Source organism: Phalaenopsis equestris, unplaced genomic scaffold (genome assembly GCF_001263595.1).
Source record: "Phalaenopsis equestris unplaced genomic scaffold, ASM126359v1 Scaffold000002, whole genome shotgun sequence".
In the NCBI taxonomy this organism is placed as follows: Eukaryota; Viridiplantae; Streptophyta; class Magnoliopsida; order Asparagales; family Orchidaceae; genus Phalaenopsis; species Phalaenopsis equestris.
Genome location: NW_018164444.1, coordinates 66,704,529 through 66,729,141, shown reverse-complemented (window position 1 = coordinate 66,729,141; position 24,613 = coordinate 66,704,529). Strand labels below are relative to the sequence as shown.

Sequence of the window (24,613 nt, the reverse complement as noted above, 5' to 3'; positions counted from 1 at the left end):
GTTGTTCTCAAACTGCAGAAACAAAACAGTTTAACAGTTTATTCAGTTCAGAGGCAGAATGGTCATTTATCCACAAACAGTTGCAAATCAACAGTTCACCAAATGCTGAAACCAAACAAACAGACAGCTTATTCAGATCAGCTGTTGATCAGATAAGCTGCTGATCTGGATAAGCTGAATAAGCTGCAGCTGCCCCAAACAGACCCTAAATCAATAAGCGTCTTATTAAACAAGTGGTGAAAGTTAAAAAAGAGGTGGGTGGAACTTTTACGGCATCTAAAGATTCTATAGTGGAAGTAAACACATGAACTTTGTTGTGGGTTTGAAACAATACCATTTAGATGACCAACTCACCAAGAGTGTCCATTTCCTAACCATCTGCTAGGTTATTACCATTGACTAGATAGTGCAAATAGCAGCATAAAAGAGTATCATGTTATGCAAAAAAAGAAGATATATGTCCAAACTAAGAAACTAGATTTAGGATGACATAGGTGCTCGACTTGACCTTAGCAGAACCTTCCACCTTCATACCAATAGGCAAACCAAGCAAATCATATAGAAGCTAGAAGATCATCACGAAAAGAGTTTTCAACTTTGAAGGAAACTAGGAATGACATCATTCCTTAGTGGAATTCGCCACCAATAACAACTATGATGCCTAGATAGGCATGACATCTTAGGAATTATTGTATGGATGAAATTATAGATTGTCACTCAACTGGCTAGAGCCTAGAGAAAAAGCAGTCATTAGTGTTAGTTAGAAAATTCAATAAAAGACTTGGGATAGCCCAACACTTATAGAAGAAGAGTCATGACCCCAAAACACTAAGACATGCAGCTCAATGCCAAAGACGAAGTTTTTCCAAAGATTAACTTCATGTGTGGAGTCAAATAGTTCTAACGATCCCAAAAGCTTCAATCATGGTGCATTAGTCCTTTAAGGTAGACAATTGATTAGAGCTTCTAGCCTACCAATGTGCAAGAATTTTTCGAGTAGGGATAAACCAAACCAACAAGATAAATTAGATTAGCTTTTTTCTATTTATTTCAAGAATAACTATCTTAATTTTTTTTTTGAAAGCCCAAAAAGGGGCTAATATGCCCAAAAAGGCTAATATGTTAAATAGAAAGAAAGATACAGATACAATGTGTGGGAGGGCCCAAGCATGACACCCTGCCCACACAAAAACTACAAATGGTTCCAAAACTAGAAAAAACTGAAAAAATACATTAGATACTTAAATAAAAAGCCCAAAAGTGCCGAAATACATAGAATCAGGTGGCTAGAGAGAGACCCAATTTGGTCTTGCCTCTGTCTCTAGTTCTAGGGAAGGAGCAAGCTAATAAGCTGGTAAGATGATCGTCATTACCATTAGTAACCAATGTATCATCCAATATGTCCCCGAGCTGGAGTCGGCCTCCATTCTTTTTCTTCCTCCTGGAATAAACATGTCATTCCTCATCTAAAGAATCAGTAGGAAAACCAACCGTAGTACCCACAATAGGTTCTAGTATATGTGAAATATGAGTTGCCTCTACACCGGATACTTCCTGAAGAAGTGGAACTACGAGGCACTCCTGATTATCAGCCTGAACACTATCATTTGTAGGTAATAGTTCATCAGTATTGTTCTATATGGGGTTTGAAGGTGTAGCATCACATCACTCGCGGTAACGGTAACAGTAACAACAGTGTCTATATATATTAATTGAAAGGTTGTAAGTAATTGTTGAGTTAACAAGAAGAGAAAAGAGAGTGATCAAGATAATTCTTTTAATTTGTAACTCTTTTATTTTGTATAATACTCGGGCTTAAGGAAATACATATTTTAGGATATTGATTGGAAAACACTGATAGAGTTTTAGAGGTGATCGGAGAAGTGATTAAGTGAAGGTGGTATCATGGGATTTAAAAATGAATAAGGTACGTGAGACATGCAACTTAAGTATAAACACTATGATTTAACGAGGCTAAAAAAAAGATTGTCTTTACATTTTATAATTAGCTTAGAGATATAAAGTTTCAAAATTAACAAGTTTAAAGAGATTATTAAAGAAATAATTTATGTAATTATATATTATGCCAAAAGAAGTGGAGATTGAAGATTAGGTGACATAATAAATCAATTAAAGGTCAAGGTAAGTAATTATATTTTTGTTTGTACTACATACAATTCTGCTAAGTATAAAAGCTTTTCTTAAATTAATTAGAATCATACTTGAATTGTTCAAATCATTGCAAGCATTAAAAAATATTAAATGTTCAAATTCAATATAAATATATAAAATCTAAAACATTGTTTTAATAATGTTCAATGCATTCACACAGAAAAGATTAATGTATATTTCAATTAATTGAAAGAAAGTAAATAAAAACCAAATGAAATAAAGATTTAAGTAAATAACAAAAATCACCCCTTTATTGCACTAGTTGGTGATGTTATTGTAACGGTGCACAAGCATGACAATGTAAAATGCTTAAATAATAAGATGAAAATGATTGTAACTTAATTGATACAATATTTAGATGGCGCTCCTGAGAAGATTTCGTAATTGAAATGTATTTAAAATTGATATAAAGTTTACAAAAAAAAAATGAAATTATTTATAGATTTTAATAAATATCATTTTTGAACCACCTATATGTCAAAGCATATGCATAAAAGCTTAGCAGACAATATAACTATAATTATTTGCTAAATTAGTGTAACTAAACCTATTGTATAAATATTACTTCAGAAAAAACTTTTTTAAATTATGGCAAACAAAAGAAATTATGTTCATGGAAAAAGTAGAGTAAATGAAAATATGTATCGGACAATATTGTTTGTGCGTATTTAATTCACTAGTATGGTTACAAATTGAATATTCTTGTGTATTTGATTGATGTATATAAACTCCTATGACTTTGTGACACTTTATTGTTTGGATATTATTTTGATTTGTAATATATGTTAAATTAGTGTATACCTACCATCCGGCCATACATTCTAGCCCTAAGAATTTTAAGCTCTCAGGTCGGGTCGTGACAGTGACACAATGAGTAATAAATTACCTACCAAACCATTAAAACCTTAATATATTTTAGAAAGCTAGTACCTCACATTTTCACTTCCTTTCTATTTAAATATAAGGACAATCCTTTATGATGATGGAATATTACCTTCAAAAAGCCTTTCAAGCCCCCAATGACTCTTACAGGTATCATTACAGTGCACATTCAAAAATCTGAAATCTGTTTATGGAATTTAACAAATATCTTTGGAGCATTTTAGGGTTTCATCCCCTCTGTTCAAGAAAAACTAGACCCTTGCAATTTCGCCTTGCCTTAGAATTGTTACCCAGTCATGTTGAAATCATCATTATGATTCCTGGTGCTTCCATACTGAGTTAATTTTATTAACAAAGCAACTGATGCCAAGAAGAATTATAGCAAATCCCCCAACTTGATTTTCACCTTGCACACTAACCCAAAATAATTGAATTGATAATGCTAATAGTGAAATTATTTAGTATTTAATGATAATTTTCAATCCTAGCTCAAATAAATTCGTTTTGAACTAATGCTGATGCCTGGTTTTGCTTGATTTTCAGCCTTCTTCTAACCAAAGTTGTAAATTGCTTCGATATTATTATGAAGCTTAGAGAGAACTTGTTATCTTTATATGGAAATCATACAAAGGTTACCTTCAAAAAGTAGTCCAAAATCATAGAATTTTGTGGGTAACAATATAGAGTTAATTCGCATTTATACTACAGAATAAATAGCAAGTATATGTCCAACAAGCGAATATGAACATTGCACTTTGGAAGTTAAAGGAGTACATTTTAGGCGGTCAGGGTGAGCAACTGTTGACAAAGAATATTTCACAAGAAAGTAAAATAGCCAATCAGAACGCAAATAAGTGATTCCCAAGGTTTGGATGTTACGAGTATTTTAGTTCAAGAAATCTTTATACTTATACATGAACACACAATTATACACAGCAAATTTCGGTGAAACTATAACTTCTAGCTAATAATGAACTAGTAATATAATAACTGAAAATCAAAAAATATTCCAAAAGACCAACAAATTTTAAGTATAATAAAGTCAATTTATAACTAAGAAAAAAAAAACCCTAGTAATTGCTTGAAAATGTTTGGAAAATTTTTTTATATATTTTTTGAGGCGCTACTGTGCTAGGTATGGCTCTATTGAAATTGGGTTCAGTAAACTATATTAAAAAGTGCGCATACAAGTAAGGTTAACTGAAACCTTAGCCTCCAATGCTAAAGTGATTTCAAGGCAGTTCAAATTTGCTTAAACTTATTTAAAATTGATCCAAACTCCCTCAAAATATATTTATTCCCACCCTAATCCTCAACTTGGGGCAATAACCGAGGTCATAAGACGTCCTTTAAAATACAGAAGAGAACACAATAAGGATGAAAGAATAGTGAAACAAAATATTGTAGCAATAAATTTGACCAATACCTTTAGGACTCCACTGAACACAGAGAGCTGCACGGTTTAATCTAAGAATGACTAAAGTAGGTACCCACTCAGATCCTTCATGATTCCAAACATATCTGGAAGAAGATCCGTAATAAATGTCAAACAAGAATCTTTGTGTCGGTCGTTCATCAATAGTGAAAGCTAAACTGCTAAAATATATAAATGATATAAATGACAAAATTAAATTCTCAATGTCTACTCACGAATTTCTATCATGAGATGCAGTTACAATTTTGTTGGAACTGAGACTCCAATCTATCCCCGATATAATTTGATCATGCTGCCAAAAAGGATAGGAAGAAGAAAGAGTGAACATATTAGATAAACGAAAATCACAAGTTTCAACAATGCCAAATGAATGTGAGTTTGCATTAACAAGAACTAATAAAAAAACCTTAAAGAGAACATGGACCCTCTCCCATTTGTCCACAGTAAATTTATAGATATGAACTTCAGTGTTGTTTGGACACAATGCAACCACTGCAGTATATGAAATTAAATGCCATCAATTGGTTGAGCAAAAGGAATAATTAACTCATTAAAATTGAAGTATTACCCCTCTCCCTAACAAAACTAATGTTTAAATTTGCATTCATGGAATTTAACTAGAAATGATGAAAATGGGTGTCGCAAACCGTAAACTAAGTATGGTCACAGCTAGCATGTGAACCGATCGTCACTAACGTAACTTATTATTGCCTTAAGTCATGATATAAGGAATAAATGTTATGAGGATCTTGCCTATACCCCACTGTCCTAAGGTGACACCACCCAAGACAAATAGAGAGCTGCAACTGCAACTCCTCTATCTCTCTCTCTCACACACATATTCATTTCCAATCACAGGAAACACTAATTCACAATCTAAGTCACTCTATGGAGTCGCCAGAAGCTTTTTTGTCCCTCAACATCTAGTTCATAGTTGCATCCCATCGTCAGTGATCTGCGCATCTTTGCAACTCTATGTGCTTCCTCATTAGTTTGTCCTTCTTTGATGGTGACTTCAACATATCAAATACTCCCAAGTTCTCTTGCTTAAGACAAAACACTATTTTCTTAGCATCTCCATCCCAATACCTTCACCTTTTGCTTGTCATATTTGCTGAGCCATATTTAATGTTGAGACTATTCTCAATTCATCTTATCCGCTGGGTTTAGTAAGACAATAACTATTTGACTATTAGAGAGTGAATTTTATAGTTCTAATTATTAATTATTCATCATCTTGTTTAAGTTAGCTTATTATTTAGATGTATTTAATTAAAACATTGGGTAAATATATCTTTTCGCAATAACTTAAATAATTTTCAGAGTTGGATTGATTCATACTGGAAATTGTTTAACCTTGGCTAATTTTTGCTGAAATATTCAATTTAGGGGAAATTAGTGTTTTGGGTTTTGGTTTCCTACTTCTATGTATTTTGGCATAAGTAGTTGTTTACTCTATAAATAATAGTATATAAATGTATGTGATTACTTTAGAGTTTTTATCGAAGGTTTTTGAAATAGTCTTTATCTAGCATTGTTTTTTTTTATATCAAAGTTGAGCATTGGACTCTCCCACCAAATCTAGATGTAGGTAACTTTTATTGATTGGTGGAAAAAGCTATCATTATTTTTTCAAACCATTACCTTGTTATTTGTTTTAAACTTGATTATTTAACAATTACCTGCATGCCTTATGCTTTATTTTATTTTTTGTTCACGTAGATGTGTCATATGAGGTGTTTAACTAATTTTTCACAAATCATTTTGAATAAAAGTTATTAATATTGCCTGAGTTATATTTCATTTCTATCATTCCATCATAATCCCCTGATACTAATTTATCTGCCAGTTTCATGGATGTATTTTTCATATCTTATAGCACAAGTTCAATCAACCTAAGCCATTTTTAAATTATCTTACAATCAATAAATTTCACTCCAATCATTAATCTAATATGCCCATTACCTATATTAACCTCTTTGTATTTGCCACACATCATTTTTAAATTTCTCTTTTTTTTGGAATGCTCAACTTATATATCAACAATGCTTTTATAGTCTAACGCTTGGACCAATAAAATGTTGTTGGCTTAATTAAAGTTTTATGTATTCATCTTAACACCTCCATACTTCTGATCTTTCACAAAATAACCCAAAAGCACTTCTCCATTATAACAACCCAAAGTCCCAAACTTAACTCTTTAAGTTATATTTTCATAAATATTGCGATGATAAGCTATAATAAATCCAGGAAACCTAAACTTATTAACCTAGCCATACTTTTATCTTCTAATCAAGGCTTTTTCTTTTTCTTTTTTTTTTCTTTTTTTTTTTTTTGCTGACGTTGGTGGCATATCAAGGCTCCATTAAGATGTATGCCTATAATATAATTCCCGGCAAGGAACAAGCATTTAAGTTGCCTTGCTCGTCAGATGCCTAATATTATTAATGCAAAATGAAGCATGTTTTTAACGGATTGAAACTTGGGTTAAAGAAAGAAATATCACGAAAAGATAGTTTGTTGAAATATTTCTAGTAACTAATATGTTACTTGATGATGTGAACCATTCTCATAGCTATAAAGCTTTAAAGTTGTAATAAAGTATAGGTTGCCGCATAAGTACTACTCTAAATGATGGATTTATACAAAAATAATCACGTTGGTCATGCGATGATGCAAGCACGAGCGGCCATGGGCAGAGGTGATATAGAGCCAATTTTGAGCACATTAATCGCAAATTAAATTTAAATATTTTGAATTTGACTCAAGACAAATTCAAGTCCAACCAAATTTTCATAAATTTTGAGTATAGTTTAGATTGAAAAGCTGGGATCAGCCCTAGTCGTCATTGTAGATGAAAGCAAAGCCCGTGTTGCATTCTTGGCTTATTCTCCAAGAACACCAGCAAAAAAGAGAGCCACATGCCCATTCGATTGTGCCAATATTTGACTTGTTTTTCCAATGGGCCAAAGCGCTTAGTTGTTTTGTTTTCCCCTTTCTAGTTGGAAAACAAGAACCTCTGGATAATGGCCTGGACTGCACCATGCCATCAGACGTACGACGTGGATTGTATCATGCCATAGTTTTTATGTCCGAACGACAAAAATAATATTTTCATGTAATTATTTTGATATTTAATACTCTATTCACCTGTACATTTGATATATGCAAAGTGTTTATTCGGGGGAAATTGACTATATACCGCATAGGTCATGATATCCAAAATTTATCAAATATGTGTGTATTTTTTATTGATTAAATATATTTTTATTTTTATTTTTAAATAAATCATCAGTACTATTATAGAAATAGGATTCAAAATAGTCAAATAAAGATTTGCTTAAACAATTCAGCTCATAAGTCCTTCATCTCTAATGATCTTCAACCAAATGCAATTATTCTATGATAAACATTCTATATATGCCTTCAATGATATACCCAAGGTTAATTATAGTATATGTTTGATTATTTAGATTGAAAAATGTTATACCCATTCGAAATTCTAAACTCATTTACTTTAGATATGATATTATTTACTACAAACATTGGATAAGCTCATTAGAATCTTGCAACTAAGAGATTAAAAATTTGTTCAAACATAGTTTGCACATATTTAAACAATGTTCGAACCAGTGTTTAAGAGCATTTGAACATTATTCAAAAAATGGTTTGATCATGGTACAAAAATGAATCTAGCATAATTTGATTATGATTCAAACATGGCTTAATCGTAGTTTGAACATTGTTTTAATTATGATTTGAATTGCACCACGCCGTCAGACGCACGACGTGGATCGGATCACGCCATAGTCTGTACGTCTGAATGACAGACATAATAATTTCATGCAATTATTTTGATCTTTGATATCATATTCATTTGTATATTTGATGTATGCAAAACATTTATTCCTGGGAAATTGATTTATATACCGCATAAGTCATAATATACAAAAGTTATCAAATATGTGGGATTTTTTTATTGGTGAAATATACTTTGATTTTTATTTTGAAGGAAATCATCTGTACTATTGTAGAAATAGGATTTGAAATAGTAAAATAAAAAGTTAGCTTAAACAATTTGGTTCATAAGGCCTTCATCATCTGCAACTATTTTATGATAAACTTCCTATATATGCCTCCAATTATATACTCAAGTTAAATTATAGTATATGTTTGATTATTTAGATTTAAATATGTTATCCCCACTCGAAATTCTAAACTCATTTATTTTAGATATCATATAATTTAATACAAACATTGAAAAACCTCATTAGAATCATATTAATATTTAATTTTTTTAATATATATATATATTTGTGTGTGTGTGTGTGTGTGCGTGTGTGCGTGTGTGCGTGTGCGTGTGCGTGTGTGCGTGTGTGTATCGCACACATGTACCCACAATCATATTTTAAAAAAATATATTATTCAGCATGTTTTGAGATAAATATAAATAATAGTGTAATCATGATTAGAGTCAATTTGGAGTTAGAATCAAAAAAAATTTGAAAGCAGATATACTTCAGCTTCAAGCCAATTAAAACTCCAAGTTTCGAGTTTCAAACACCCTATGAGAAGCACTAATTAAGTGGAACTATGTCCCTCTCATCATAAGTACAGAACATAGCATGGTATGACGGAAGCAAATCTAACCATGCTCAGTCTAGCTGAGATTATTAAAAACAGTGCAAACCTAGTTAGTTCTAAAACCTTCATATATATGAGACTATGATTGACGGTTGCGATTGCAGTTTAGAGAAACTTGTGAAACAGCTGATAGTCCTTTTCTTGTGGAAACTTTCCTTCGTCCATGGAGCTAACCACAACCATCTTCAAACCATTGGAAAAACAAGATGGCATCAACCCTATTACAATTGCACTTTTTGCCCGTACAAGTTCTAATTATAAGGGAAAAATATCTTTTCACCTGCTTTAGGCTTAAGAAATCAAAGTCAAAACTAAAAAATAAAAGGATAGGCCTATTTAGCAATCCCAATGAATAATACTGCTATCCTACCCAAACAAAAAGAACTCTAACATATGGAACTGATCTCCTTCATCCCACTAAGCTCAAAGTAGATGAGAACAGTAGAAATGGCCCAACAGGAGCTCATATAATCGAAAAGGCAAAAAGGAATAAAATTACTCGTTCGATCGGGACTCCATGCGTGGCAGGTAATGCACTGAGCAAATTGATGGACCTCAACAGCCGGCATGCCTTCCTCTCTCGCCTGCGATCTCGCTTTACTTTGGCGAACGTGGATCTAAGAAGAAAGAAAAGTGAAACGCAGAAAATGGAGGTGGGTCGGAAAGCTGCAGGGTATCAGCCCTAGTTGTCGTTGTGGATGAAAGTAGGATCCGTGCTAAATTCTTGGCTTATTCTCCAAGAACACCATGAAAAAGAAAGCCACATGCCGGTCCTATTGTGCCGATATTTCACTTGCTTTTCGATGAGCCGAAGAACTCAGTTGTTTTTTCTTCCCTTCTTGCTGGGTTTTGAAACTCAATAGCGCTCATTTGCCTAGCTTTAAATTTCGTATCCAAGTAGTTATGCCACTTTATTTTGAAGAAAATATTATGTTCTTCAAATCCTAGATGTGATAGATGGCATGGGTGTCATGACATAATACTTTCTCATTATTTTGATGTTTGATATTTCATTCGTTTGTATATTTGATATGGACAAAGCATTTATTTGTGGGAATTTGACTTTATAAAGTGCATAAGTCATAATATCTAAAATTTATAAGATTTGTGCATATTTTTTTTATTGATGAAATATATTTTGAGCTTTTATTTTGAAATAAATCATCCATATTATTATAGAAATAAGATTTAAAGTAGTTGAAATAAAAAGTTGCTTAAACATTTCACTTCATAAGGCCTTCATCTCCAGTGATCTTCAAGCATGTTAAATTATTTTACGATCGATATGTGCTAGAAGATTCGCAGCAGTAGATTAATAATTTATCGTCTTTGCATTGCATGAAAATTCAACACATGCTCAGATAGAATAAAACAAACAGTAGACACCAAAAGTTTTTACAAGAAATCCCATAAGAGAAAAAACTACGTGATCTTACCAAATTGTAAATAATTCACTATAATTAATGATTAAAATGACCTATTATCCCACAAGAGAAAAAGAGTTACAAAGTCTCCCGAGTTAAAACGTTGTTGTGCTGATGAAGTTGTTGTAAGAAGTGGGAGGCGAGCAATAGTGATAAGTGGCAACCGACAAGAGAGTGACGGTGACCCGGAGTCGGCGGTGGCAGAAGGTAGTAGGCAGCAGTCAGTGGCAGTCGACTACGATGTGTGTTGGACTTCAGCTTCTCCAAGTTTCAAGTTCTTCTTCAGGCTTTAAGTTTTCCTTTAGACTTCAAGCTCTCCTCCTCCCTCATGAGAGGGGCGGCTCTATTTATAGAGTTTAGGGTGCAATTAATTCAGAAATATGAACCATTTTAATGGAACGGTTCAGAGAACTTTCTTTGATCAAATGGAGTTTGATGAACATTTGAGTGCCTTAATAATGTCAAAATTGAGTGATTATGGGTTCGTTGGATTATTCTTATCGAAATATTTGATTTGACTATAAGCTCGCCAAATATGACATTCATTCGACCTTCCAAATATGCTCAGAAAGCTTCCAAATGTAGTTTAATGCCTTGATTGGGGATTGATTTGACTCATATTAGATCAATTTTTGTATCATAGTGTCAGTCTCATTGAGCTGATCAATTTGACTATAAGTTTGCTGAAATCGGACTTCCAGTTGACTTTTTATCAAAGTTTAATGTTGGTGGCATATCAACGATGAACTTTCTATATATTGCCTTGAGTGAGCGGGCTCAAGGTTAATTATAGTATTTGTTTGATTATTTAGATTTAAATATGTTATCCCCACTTGAATTTCAAACCCACAATTATTTCAGATATCTTATTATCAACTAGCATGACTCGACTATAATCTTGCCACAAAAAGATTAAAAATTGGCTCAAACATAATTTGCAAATAATTAAAGAATTTTCGAAGCAGAGTTAAGGAACATTTTATCATTATTCAAAAAATGGTTTGATCATGCCACAAAAATGAATCTAACATAATTTGATTATGATTCAAGCATGACTTGATCATAGGTAGAACACCGTTTTAAATATGATTGGAATAACATTTGAATAAGGTATAGATAATGTTTAAATTGTAAGAACCCAAAGTTCCTTTGCTAACACCATGCCACAATCCAGCACCGCCCATCTTTCTAGATCGTGAGCTTTGCCTCCTTCCCAAACCGTTTTCTTGATTGTTTCATTGACACAATCTTTCATGCTCCCAGCTGCAACCGACCCTAGCCATAGGTCGTGTAATCTTCCTTTTATTCTGCGACAAACTCATGATTCGTCACTTTCACACATTTCTCATATGCTAATCTCACGATTTTCCTTCGTTCACCGCCTTCCTCGTCAAGATTTCTCATGCACACGCCTAACCATCTTCCTTCTCGACTTAAGGAGGATGAAGCTTAGAGCATCGCTCATCTCTCCCTCGCAATCGTTGAATCAATCAAGCAAGTTGTAATTCTCCTCTCCCCTCTTTTTTTTGTATGTATGTTGTGTGCTCTTAAATTATAGCAATAGAGCGATATATTAATGTTTAAGTATTGTACGAGAAACTATCACACACATGGGTAAAAAAATTTGATAGAAAATACAAATGAAATTTTTATGCAGAAAACCTAATGGGCAAAAATCACAAGGTATGACCCATTTGAAATAATTTTACTATATCCACATGGATCACAAAACTTTATCGGACCTTAAATATTGAGAAGCAATTTCAAATGAATGGGATGTGACTTTCACTAGGGAAATGACGAAAAATACTAAGTGACGGTGATTGACGGTGCCCCGACCGTTGTGAAAAAAAAAAAACTAACAGTTGAGATCAAGTGCAAAAAATTCTAATGTCAATGTAGGTAGTAGTGACAATGGCGATAATGGTAGAGCAACAAAGGTTTGGTGATGGCAACAATGGTAGTTTAGGATGACAGTAGTGGTCCGACATCAATATTAGTAGAGATTGGGCATCGGTGATCTGACGATGATGACGATCAGACAATAGTGGTTTGGTGGCGACAATGGTGCTCCAGTGGTGGCCTAATGACAGTGGTGGTCTAACGATAGTGATCGAGTGTCGATGTTTCAGTTGTGGAGATAGTCGGAAGATGGTGGTCTGATGGCGAAAATGGTGATCCGACGATGGTTTATTGGTGGTGGCAAGCAGAAGAAGATGGTCAGACAATGGTGGTTTTAACGAGGATGGTGTAGGCTGGGCAGCGATGTCTTGACGGCGGCGACTCGACGGTGGTGGTAATGAGTTGCGATAGTTGTCCAGTGGTGGCGACGACTACTCGTTGACGGTCCGATGGTGATGGTCCAATGACAGTGATGGTCGTGCAACGATGCTTCGATTGTTGTGTTTGAGTAACAATAATCTAGCGTTGACTATGTAGCGGTAATGATGGTCCACCAATGGTTGGGGATCAATCGCATTGGCCAGGCAGCTGTGGTTTGGTAGCAGAACGGTGGTCCGACGATGGACAAACAATAGAGGTCTAGCTGCGATGGTGACTCAATAATGGTGACCGAGCTGTGGTGGTCTGGCAATGAATGCGGCTTGATAGTGGTGGCTGGACAGTGACAATGGTGATCCAGCAGTGATGTCGTCTAGTCGATGCTGGTCTGGTAATGGTGGAGCTCAAGAATTCTCAAGGGCTTGGAGCTCCTTCAACTTTCTCATTTAGGTCCAGGTCCTCCTTCATAAAAGAAGTGAGGATCTATTTATATATTTTGTGAGTGACATCCTCTGTAAATATTGCATGAATCTAGATGACTCCATTGGACGGCCGAGAGTGTTTTCTTTGATCGAATAATATCGAGAGTGTTTTCTTTGATCGAATAATATTTTGAGTATTTGGGTGTGTTAACAATGTCATAATTGGGTGATATAGGGCTTGTTAAATTCAGTTTAACGAGACGCTCGATTTGACTGCAAGCTTGTCAAAGTTGGAATACATTTGATTATGCAATTGACCATCCAAAACTTCTAATTGTGCTTAAATGGCTTGATCTGGGTTTTATTAGACTAGGATAAAGCCAATTTTGATTTCATCAGGCTCTCTTTATCGGGACATTAATTTTAACTATAAACTTGTTGGATTGTCGCAATAAGATTTGTTGAAAATATATCTTAAGCTTTTGAAGAATTGTGTACACAAAATGATGATCTTCAAGGAAATGTGAGATGCAATTGCTCCTTTTGTGTTAATACATAACTCCTTTGATGAGTCCTGACTCTAGAAACTCTTTAATATTCATATGAATACATTAAATTTAGTCCGAAATGCCAGAAGAAAACCTCAGGTACTACAGGGTGTTAAAAATGACCTGTACTTACTACTATTACTAGCAATACTGACTATGAACTGGAAGGCAAACCAACAAGATGTGTGTTTGCAGATCAGAATTTCTTTGAGCGGTCATGGTCGAGCACGCTCGCTTGCAGGTGAAGGAAGGGCACACAGTTGCTGGTGGGTGAACATGCATGTGCGGTTTGGTGTATGCGCGAAGTCGCTGGGCACATAGTCATTGGGATCGTGTTGGGGCTGGTTGCGCGCGCGCATACTCGAGCTGAATTTTGATAAATTTGAGTAATTTTAAAATCTCTTTATATATTTTTCTTTTTCCTCTATTTTTACAAAGGAAATGTAAATAGGGGATTAAAAATTTTGAGATTTTACATAACATTGAAAAATTATCCTCTTCTGTATTATCTTAGAATGTAAAAAAATATTATTTACAGTGGTATGGAGTGCACACATCTCCTCCTTTTGGCTTATGTTCATGACATTCAATGAGATTTTTTGATGAAATTAAAATAAAAAATTAAAAATTAGAAGAACTAATAAGGTTAAAAGAGATAAAGCTCTTACAATTAAAAATAGGATTAAGATCAATAAAACGACAAGGAGAAGTTAAAATAAGAGGGCTACGCTCGATTAAGTATGAACTAATTAGAAGTAAAATTTCCTGAAATAGTAGCACTTGGCCACCAGCTATCCTTTTCTTTCCATTCCAGCTCAGTATATATCTCACGTGCCGCGCATGCCGCACTTCTCTTATGTCTCTCGCATCTTCTTCTTTCCGGCGAGCAAACCAGGGAAAGTAGAGAACTTCCTCTAACTCGAAGGTTGAAATCCACCATCTCCTAAAAAATGCAGTACAACAACCTCGGCAGATCAGGTCTCAAGGTAAGCCAGCTCTCCTATGGAGCTTGGGTGAGCTTCGGTAACCAGCTCGACGTAAAGGAAGCCAAATCCCTTCTCCAATGCTGCCGCGACCACGGCATAAACTTCTTCGACAACGCGGAGGTGTACGCGAATGGTCGAGCCGAGGAGATCATGGGGCAAGCCATACGGGAGCTTGGGTGGAAGCGCTCCGAACTGGTGATTTCCACCAAGATATTCTGGGGTGGACAAGGCCCTAACGACAAGGGACTTTCGCGTAAGCACATCGTCGAGGGAACCAAGGCGTCGTTGAAGCGACTCGACATGGATTACGTCGATGTGATCTACTGTCATCGTCCCGATCCAGCAACGCCCGTCGAGGAAACGGTGAGGGCTATGAACCATATCATTGATCGAGGCTGGTCGTTTTATTGGGGGACGAGCGAATGGTCGGCGCAGCAGATTACTGAAGCGTGCGCGGTTGCTGGAAGGCTTGATCTGGTTGGACCGATTGTCGAGCAGCCGGAGTACAATCTGCTGTCTCGCCACAAGGTGTTTCCTTCCAACTGTTTATTATTTATGATGCACGCTTGATTTAAGGGTTATTGTTAGGGTTTTTATATTTGGCTGGTTCCAGTTGGGATAATGAAGTGATGTTTTTGTTATGGTAATCGATCGATCAAGGTGTTCTGTGATGATGGCAGAAGTAGTGTCTAGAGTGATAGTTCTCTACTTCTTACTTATTAGAGAGCTTGAATACTTGAAACTTAGGATTTCTTATAATAGTAATCTTTATTCAAGCAAAATGCTTGTCTTCGATATTTCGTGGATGTGTTTCTGAAAACCTAGGTGCCTATTTAATATCTCATCAATCTGTAGGGTCGAGGTACTCGAAAAAGTATCTCTATATTTTTGAAAATTTGTTAAGCTGGGGAGTTAAGACTTCAAAGTAGCGATGAGTTTCGGTTAGAGACTTGGAGCAATTTACAAGTTGTTTGATGAGCGTCCAAGACTGGTTAATTATTACTTGCACTCTGGAACAAGATATACTTGTTATGGTCAAATATATTATAACTCAGGCAAGCTTATCTATCTCCTTTTGGTTTCAAGCCTGCAAATGACAATATAACTGTTAAACTGTGAGCCATCAAAATCCTCTCTGAAGCTCCATAGATCCATGAGAGAGAAGGAGTCCAGGTCTTCATATTTGTGATCCTAGGTGTCAAATGTTTATGAACACGATCTGGGACACAATTATACAGATTGTTTTGTAATTCTAAGGAGCATATTTTTTCTAAGATACTTTATGCTATGTAAATGCCATATTTTCACCTAAGAAGATTCTTCAGTGGTTTTTTCCAGGGTTATGGTATTAAGATTGCTCTACTACATTCAATTCTATGGTTTGTTTGTCACAATCTGGCCAAACTTTATTATAATATTATTTTTTGGCAGACATTCAATCTAAAATATAAACAACCAACAATCTCATAAGCTTAATCAACTCTAGAAACAAATGAACGTTTATTCTTTAAATGTAAATGTAGCTTCTGTATCAGTGATGCAGTGGCTAAAACTTGCAAACTCCATGCAAAAATCATCCCTCCACGTCCTTGAAGAACTTCCTTGGTGATATCTTTTTTGAAATCTAGTATGTGATTTCCGTGACAGTTGCAATGAGAAGAACAATCAAAATTTTCAAAATTCAACTATGCCAAAAGAGCAATTGCTAATTAGAATCATTGTTGAAGTAATATACATCCAAAACAGTAAACGGGGAGTCAACATTTCTTACTTTGAAAAAATCATCAAAACTGGTCCATCTCAGTTTTTTAAATATTGCTAGTTTGATTCACAAGACTTGTATTTTCCAGCCTGATTATCATTATATATCTTTTAATGTTGGCTTTTCATTAATTTTTTTATGTTTTATTTTTAATATACCATGCTAGGCCTTCAACTTCTTCCTAAAAAAAAAAGAAACAAACCTTGGTTTAAGAAATAGAAACCATGGTTGATGCGGAATCTCAGTATTTAGTTGTAAAGAACAGATTCTCTTAGACGAATGGTGTTAAATAAATATTTTAAATTTATTTGATGACATCAAGTTGGTCAAATGATTGATCAAGATATCTTGATTAGTCAAAATTAAATTAAAGATCAAAGAAAAAGTTTTAATTATTTATGTCAACATGAAAATCAATGTTTAATGTTTTTCATGGTTTTAAAAACCGAACCGGATCTGTAGGCTCGACTTGTTCAACTGTAAACCGGTCATTCAACCGATTCAGTCCAAGTTCAAATCCATTTTTGTGTAGAACCGGGATTGAACCGATTATAATTAAGGTTAAACTAGAAAACCAAAGAACCTATCTGGTTTTTAAAGAGCTCAATTTTATTTTTAATTGTGATTGGATGAACATAAATAAGATATTTAAATTAAAAAAAAAAGATAAATATAATGTTTTAAATATTTTTATTTAGAATATTATTTGAAATATTAAAAAATATTGTCTTAAATTAAAATATTATTCGTTGAATCAATAAAAATGATATTAATATATTATTATTCTATTATTTAAATTATATTAAAATAACTGAAATATGTATTACCTTATTTGGTTCAACCTTTGGTTGAAACTTGGTTGAATAATTGAACTTTGAACCTCTACCTCTTCCGGTTCGATGCTTAGTTCGGTTTTCACATCCTCGATGTTTTTAAACTTTTTAAATTGAGTAGAGACTTGAAAGTTAGTTAGCAATGAATAGTGTTTAAGTGAGTAAGCTGGTTAAATTCAGTAAACTTTAAACTTCTCAGAGGTGGAAACCCCTTTAGAAGGTTATCAAGCATCACATCCTGAAAATTAGTTAGCAATGCTGTACAGGCTTTGATATCTCAATCTCCTCCTTAGTTCCTTCTAACATGACCAAAGCCATTGCCATTGAAACCTCTAGTATTGACTGTATAAAATGGGTCGTGGGACTAACATCTACTCTGTGATCTCCCGTCATGTGTCTTCCATTTTTTTTGAATGAATAAGTGTTCTTAAACCCATCATATTGGGTTTTGAGGTCGAACTACTAGAACCTCTCCAACAAAATATGACAAGCGTTCTTGAGTACCACGTCACACCACATCTGCTTCTATAACTGATCTCCAATAGAAAACTCAAGCAAGCACTGTTGATTCATGCACATTCCATTTCCTCTTTCAACTAGATAAGAAAATATGGTTGAGGATGCTTCTACGTGGCCAAATCCTAATTCATCATCATCAGAGTAAATATCACATTCTCATAACTCCCACTAACAATAATCAAGCTGCAGATTTTCGCTCTTGCGGTACACTTGGTGTGGAAAATGCTATGCCTTTGCCATGAATATTCCTTCTTCAGCTCAGTCTGCAGGACCCTCTTTATTACTAGCATCTCTCTCTCATCTCCCTAGAATTGATGTTCCTCATCTCTATCCTTCGTTGTTTCCTCTTCGCTCGCTTCCTCGACTCATAGGGAAGTTCAAGGCTATATGTCCATAGCCGTGACACCTAAAACATCTTCTGATAGGCGTATTACTCTTGTTGGGCTTTTTTCACTAAGATCTGTCTTGTGATTCCTCTGTCCAGTCTTCCCAACTCCAGATGTAATCTTGTTGGTAGCTACACCTGTAGGTGGTTATCTAAATGAGGTCAATTTTCTGTTTTATTTTTGTCGTCTTTTCACCTTCAATGCCAAGGTTTGAACATCTCTCAATGTCAAGTAGAGCGGCAGTTGAACAATGATTCTGATAACTGGCTTCATTTCTTTCAAATATCCTACTATAGTATGTTCCTCTGGCTCGACTAATTTACATTTCATCTGAAGCTGCTCAAACTGTGCCTTAAACTCCTCCACTGTTGTAGATGGAGCCTGAAAAATATATCTCGACTGTAGTGAAGATTAGAGTATTTCCTTTGCACATTCTTCCTCATCTTCTCCCATCTGGTAATTTTCTCACTTCATTCTCTCACTCTTTGCATCTGCAAATATTTCAACCATAAAAGCACTCTTTTTCAATTTATTTATCGTGAGTTTCACTCTCTTGTCTCGTAGCACCACTTTGTACTTGAAGATTCTCTCAATTGACTGCAATAATTCAATAAAATCATCTTGATTCATCCCTTCTTTGAACTCTAGTAGATCAACTTTCACTTCAAAATCTCTATGTACTCAATACGTTGCCTACTCTCTCAGCCTCTTTTGATAATGAATTTCTAAGCGTCGTGGTCTGTTCTCTGCATCACTGAAGTCCTCCTTATGGACGGGGTTCTCATTCTCTTCTCTTCCTCCTCTTCGATTATCCGTATCACGGTCGAGTGTAATTTCTCCTTGGGTCCCGTCATCAATCTCTGCAAGCCTTTGTTGAATCTGACAGATCTCTCATTGTATCTCTTCCCAGGTAAGTTTCAACATGTGTCTCCTTGCTAACAAGGTTATGGTTTGGAGTTGTGAGAATGGAAGAGGGTATTTTGGGGGTGGAAGTATGATGAATGCTAGAAACCTTAAGATAAGATTAGGGTTTGGTTAGCTCTGATACCAAATGATATTGGAGCTAACCCAAAACCACAACAAAACATTGATATAGTTGTTGAAATGCAAATAAGTTGTTACAAACAAACTACGGAAATAAGAAATAACAAGGCACACACACAAATAACTAACTAGGGTTGAACTAACGGTGTTGGGAAGGTGTTGACAATGATTGTGGGATAGTTGATGACTGGGTGGTAGCAAGAGCTTGAGCGGAGGATAACTAGTATGCGACGACAAGGAAAGGGATAGCAGGGAGGGGCTGACTGGATGCAGGGAGGCTGCAAGAAGGGGCGACAACCAATAGGAGAGGGGTTGGAAGGACGAAAGCAAGCAGGTGTGTGGTTGGAAGGGGCAAAAACAAGCAGTTGGCTGTTGGAAGGGGTCGACAACAGGCAGACGATTGTTGGAAGGGGCTCAACAACAAGTAGGAGGGGCCTCAAAGGGCAACGGCAAGCTGGGGAGGGCTGGAAGGGTCGGCGACAAGCAAGGGAGGACGAAAGGAGAGGGAGTATGAGGAGATAACCTACACCTTTGAATAGGATATAGCCAGAGCACCACTTGTCCTCGGATACAAACCTAGCAAGGGAGAAGAAGCCAACGATAGAGAAACTGAAGAAAAAACAGAACCTTGAGCAGAGAAAATAACACACACTTACACACACACACACATAATAATACATAACTAATGGGAGTCTCTCCCCTTGGGCAACTACCTTAATCCCATAGAAAGGGGCCCGCTAGCCCCTAAACCATCCCCGTTGAATCAGTTCAACCTCCCAACCAGTTCAACCAGGAATGAGCCCCGCGTCATCCATTATATGGATAAGCATTATTTTAATTGACCTTGGGCATGATCGAGGCATTTTGGCCTTAATTTGCATGACGTGACATTCATAGTTCACTGTTCTCATTATAGTCAATCGAGTTATCTTATGGAATAGATATATAGTTTAACAATTATATTATTAGTCTGCCGTGTAGGATGTCCATCCTCTATGAATATAAATATCCATGAGTTGGTACATCGTGGTATTAGTAGTTATAAAAAATCCATGAGTAGAATGCCTTTTTTTATTCTGAAATTTTAATTATTGTTTGAGAATTTTTACTTTGGTTGATTGCCAAATGTAATATCTTTTAGTGTATTTTGCTAGCTCATCACGGCCACTTGATTATTTTACATGACATTTTTTTTTTCCATGCACATACACTCAAATAAATGCACACACACGGCATATGCAAGCTGACTTGCACTATTTTGTGTGACATTTACTTTGTCAGTATTTTTTACATTAGTTTGTCATTTATTTTTTTTATCTTTTTCATTGCTAGTATTCAGACTGCAATTAGTGTTGGGGGTTAGCTTTCTTGATGGAACTCAAATTTCTGGAGTGTTTGCCTCCTCATCTTTTCATGCATTGCTCTTGGGAACTAGAAGGGATATCTGTTTCCTGGTTTGTCAAGATTAAAGCTTTAATTTCAAGAGTATTTCTGACAAGTTTTATTTATTTGATGCAGGTGGAACTTGAGTACCTTCCTCTTTACAGTACCTATGGTTTGGGATTGACCACTTGGAGTCCTTTAGCATCGGGTGTGCTTACTGGTAAATATAACAAGGGAAACATTCCTCCTGACAGTCGGTTTGCTCTGGATAATTACAAGGTAATGATTTCATGAGGAACTTCATCCATTCTATTAATTTTTTATATAGACATGTTTTTTGGTTTAAACTGATGGAACGTGGCGATCCAGCTTTCCCCCCACTTCTGAATTTTGTGATAATTAAACACGTTACTAAGTTGCTATCCTGCCTCGAACTTATAACCTTTTTGGAAACAGTTAAAATTTAAATATTTAATTTTAATCTATTTTCCATGGCCAGATTTTGAAATATGGAGAAAAAGTGTCAAAACTCTGTGGGGGGTCATTTTAGTGCTAGAGTCTATAAAAACGTCAATTTAATCCTAAACTAATTTAAAGGGGGGCTAAAATGGTCTTCTATGACAATTAAAATTTAGATATGGTTGATGGCATTACACGCAATTATATTAGGTTTTATTTATTTATTTATTTATTTTTTTGAGGCTCCTTATTTTTTACAGTCAAGTTCTTCTTAACATTTCAATTAACATATTGGAAGCCTTTGAAAGGTTAATGAGAACTCTTCTTACATATTTGTCCCATTATGTAGAGAAAAATTTGCGTACGTAAGACGTATGAGGCGTGCCCCGGCGCTGCGTACGTCAGGTAGGTTATAGGGAGGGTATTGGGGGTTATATCCGTGTTATACCTCCTGAAACCTTCCTATAACCTGCCTGTAACCTACCTGTAACCTACCTGTAACCTACCTGTAACATACAAATATATGAAAATAGAAGTGCGAAACTTACTAGTTATAGGTAGGTTATAGGAAAGTTACAGGGGGTATAACGCAGATATAACCCTTAATCCCATTCTCGTAACCTACCCGACGTACGCAGCGCTGCGTACGTATTACGGACGCAAATTTTTCTCCATTATGTAAGGATATTTCTTATTGATCAACTGAATCTATGCCACTTATTGTAGGATGCTAGCAAAATGGTTTTAGTTTTCATTTTTTAACATCCATTACTGATTACTTTCAGTGGATTTGAGTTGCTAAAATGCTTATACTAGCAGGCTGTGGCCTAGTGCTTATCTCCGTTGCGGTTTAGTAGAAATCAGTTTGAGTCACTAAAATGGTCTTTGTGCACTGCAATAGAAAATTGGAAGATTTACATACATACCACTCAATTCCTCTCTATTTTCATATCTAACACGTAGACTTCAATATTTACATATATCACCGCCTTACCTATGCATGAAAATGTGTACACTTGTTAAAAATCAAAATTGGGATATTTTTATAAGACATGAAAGATCTGGATGGTATAGATGTAAAAATTAAAGTTTACATGCCGGATATGTAAATACATAGGAATTGGGTGTTATCAACCCCTCCCTACACCCTCCATTAATGGAAACTTCGTGGGTTAAGTTACAGCCTCGTTGGAACAAGTTTGAGAAGGGCTACTATTATCGTTATCTAACTATGATAATGTTCCGACAGAATCTCGCTAATCGATCTCTTGTTGATGAAGTCCTGGGCAAAGTCAATGGATTGAAGCCTATTGCAGATGAGTTAGGTGTTTCCTTAGCTCAACTTTCTATTGCTTGGTGCGCTTCAAATCCGAATGTTTCATCTGTCATTACTGGTGCAACCAAGGAGAGCCAGGTAATTATTTTTTTCATAAAACACCCGAACTCAGTATTTAATTTCATAACAGTTTAGTTTCATTTTTAATTGTTATTCTTGTAAAAAACTCTATGATTATCTATTTAAGGGGTGAATTCACTTGCATCATACCATGTTTCAGTACTCTAAGAAACTGATGAACAGCCTTAAACAAAATTTTATGACTGACGATTGGTAAAATCTCCAGAAAAATAGAGAAATTTAATTTGTAGTTTTCTAAATGAACCTCATTTTATGTGAGCATGTTGTGGGTTTAAAAACAAATCAAATGTATGAATTGTGCAGCACACGTAAACAATATTTGAATCAGGGCAATATCTTCTGGGGGCATTTACATTTCTAGCACCTAAATCTTACTTCTTACATCTTTACCACCCAAAATTTTCATTTCATTTAAAAAATATAATTATTTTAATTAAGGGCATATATGTAAAAATTGAAGTTTAAATGTTAGATATGTAAATTATGTAAATTAGATATGTAAATACATAGAAATTAAGTGGTATATATGTAAATCTTCCTATTCTAATTTTCCCACCACTCAACTTCCCTCTTGCTGCTTTCCCTCAAAGCTTTAACTCTTCCTAGGAAAACTCTTACCATGAATCTATGAAAGATTTTTTCTTAAACGGATTTTGTTTAAAATTAAGTATTAAATACTGTAATTTCTTTTAGAGGGAGTTACTTGCATACCACCCAATTCTTGATATATTTCATTTCTAACATCCATAACTTTAATATTATGTACATACCACCCAATTCTTCTCAATTCTTCTTCCCTACCATTCCACCGTCTGAACGAATTGGGAAGGCAATGATTGAATAACGACAAACAAGGACCTCCAAAACTCCCCTCTTTCTCCTTCTTCGACCCCACTCATGGGAAGGCAGCATACAAAGACATCCAAAACTCCCTTCTTTCTCCTACTTCAGCCACACTCTTGAGAAGGCAACAATGGGATATCGACGTGCAAATAACTCCACTACTCTCATTTTCTTCTCTTTCCGCCCTGTTCCTTTTACTTTCGCGAGCTTCGCCTTTAGCCATTGATGGCAAAAGATAATGGAGTGGTAGGATTGAGAAATTGAGAAGAATTAGATAGATAGTGTTGAGTGTGGAGCCCAGTTATAATATAATAAATATATATGTTTTTTTTTGCCATTTCTGTAACTACTCCCGCCTATTTGCTTGTGCCTAAGGAAGGTGGGTCCCGCCACCATTAAAGAAGGAAAGGAAGTTACATTTGATAAAAAGTGCAACTTGCAGGTGGTTATATTTAAGTGGTTTTATTTTCTCTTCACGAAATATGCTGGAATGGTTTTTTTCTTTCTTGGCTTCTTGGATAGAACTTCAAGTGTAAAGAAAAGCAAGATTCGGCTCTCCCTCATTCTTCCTCTGTTCTGCGTTGGTTTGCTGGTGAAGGAAGTATCGCAAAGCACGGGGAAGAAGACTTACGGGCTGAAGGATACGAATCAGTAGAATCGCAAGGTGTGCTCTTCGGTGTATCTCGGTGTAGAGAAAAGAAGAGAGTGAGAAAGTGAGACTTTCTCCTACAATTATTATTGTGTTCAAATGGTGTAAATTCCTCAATTAGTAAAATCCTCTGCAACTCCGTGGATGTAGGCAATTTGCCGAACCACGTAAATCTGTGTGTTCTTTTCTGGTGTGATTTTTCTCGTGTCATTTTTTTTTTTCACTTCGTCGTCGATCGTTTTAAATTTCAAAGTTAACACAACAACTGGTATCAGAGCCAATGGCTACAGACGAAGTGAAGATTTCAGGGATCGAAAAGTTCGATGGCACAGATTTTGGTTATTGGAGGATGCAGATAGATGACTACCTCTATGGGAAGAAACTTCATCTTCCGTTATTGGGGAAAAGACCTGAAAGAATGGATGAGACTGAATGGAATCTGTTGGATCGACAAGTTCTGGGGGTTATTCGATTGACCCTATCGAGGTCCGTTGCACACAACGTCGTCAAGGAAAGAACGACTGC

General features: G+C 35.4%; 2 protein-coding genes across 3 annotated transcripts in view; one reads left to right on the top strand and one right to left on the bottom strand.

Annotated features, from left to right (window-relative positions):
- The window catches only part of LOC110022995 (actin-related protein 2/3 complex subunit 1A-like), a 41,140-nt gene extending 31,116 nt beyond the window's left edge, over positions 1–10,024 (bottom strand). For both annotated transcript variants that reach the window (XM_020722186.1, XM_020722194.1), the window contains exons 1-4: positions 9,633–10,024; positions 4,896–4,981; positions 4,705–4,781; positions 4,481–4,575 (exon numbers count right to left, since the gene is read on the bottom strand). In XM_020722186.1, the coding sequence (XP_020577845.1) occupies positions 4,481–4,575; positions 4,705–4,781; positions 4,896–4,981; positions 9,633–9,702 (328 nt within the window). In that variant the 5' untranslated portion in view covers positions 9,703–10,024. The remainder of the gene's footprint in view (positions 1–4,480; positions 4,576–4,704; positions 4,782–4,895; positions 4,982–9,632) is intronic.
- Positions 10,025–14,649: 4,625 nt separating this feature from the next.
- Positions 14,650–24,613, top strand: part of LOC110033500 (probable voltage-gated potassium channel subunit beta) — a 16,100-nt gene continuing 6,136 nt past the window's right edge. The window contains exons 1-3 of the mRNA XM_020737504.1: positions 14,650–15,321; positions 20,856–20,999; positions 22,429–22,593. Of these exons, the coding sequence (XP_020593163.1) occupies positions 14,758–15,321; positions 20,856–20,999; positions 22,429–22,593 (873 nt within the window). The 5' untranslated portion in view covers positions 14,650–14,757. The remainder of the gene's footprint in view (positions 15,322–20,855; positions 21,000–22,428; positions 22,594–24,613) is intronic.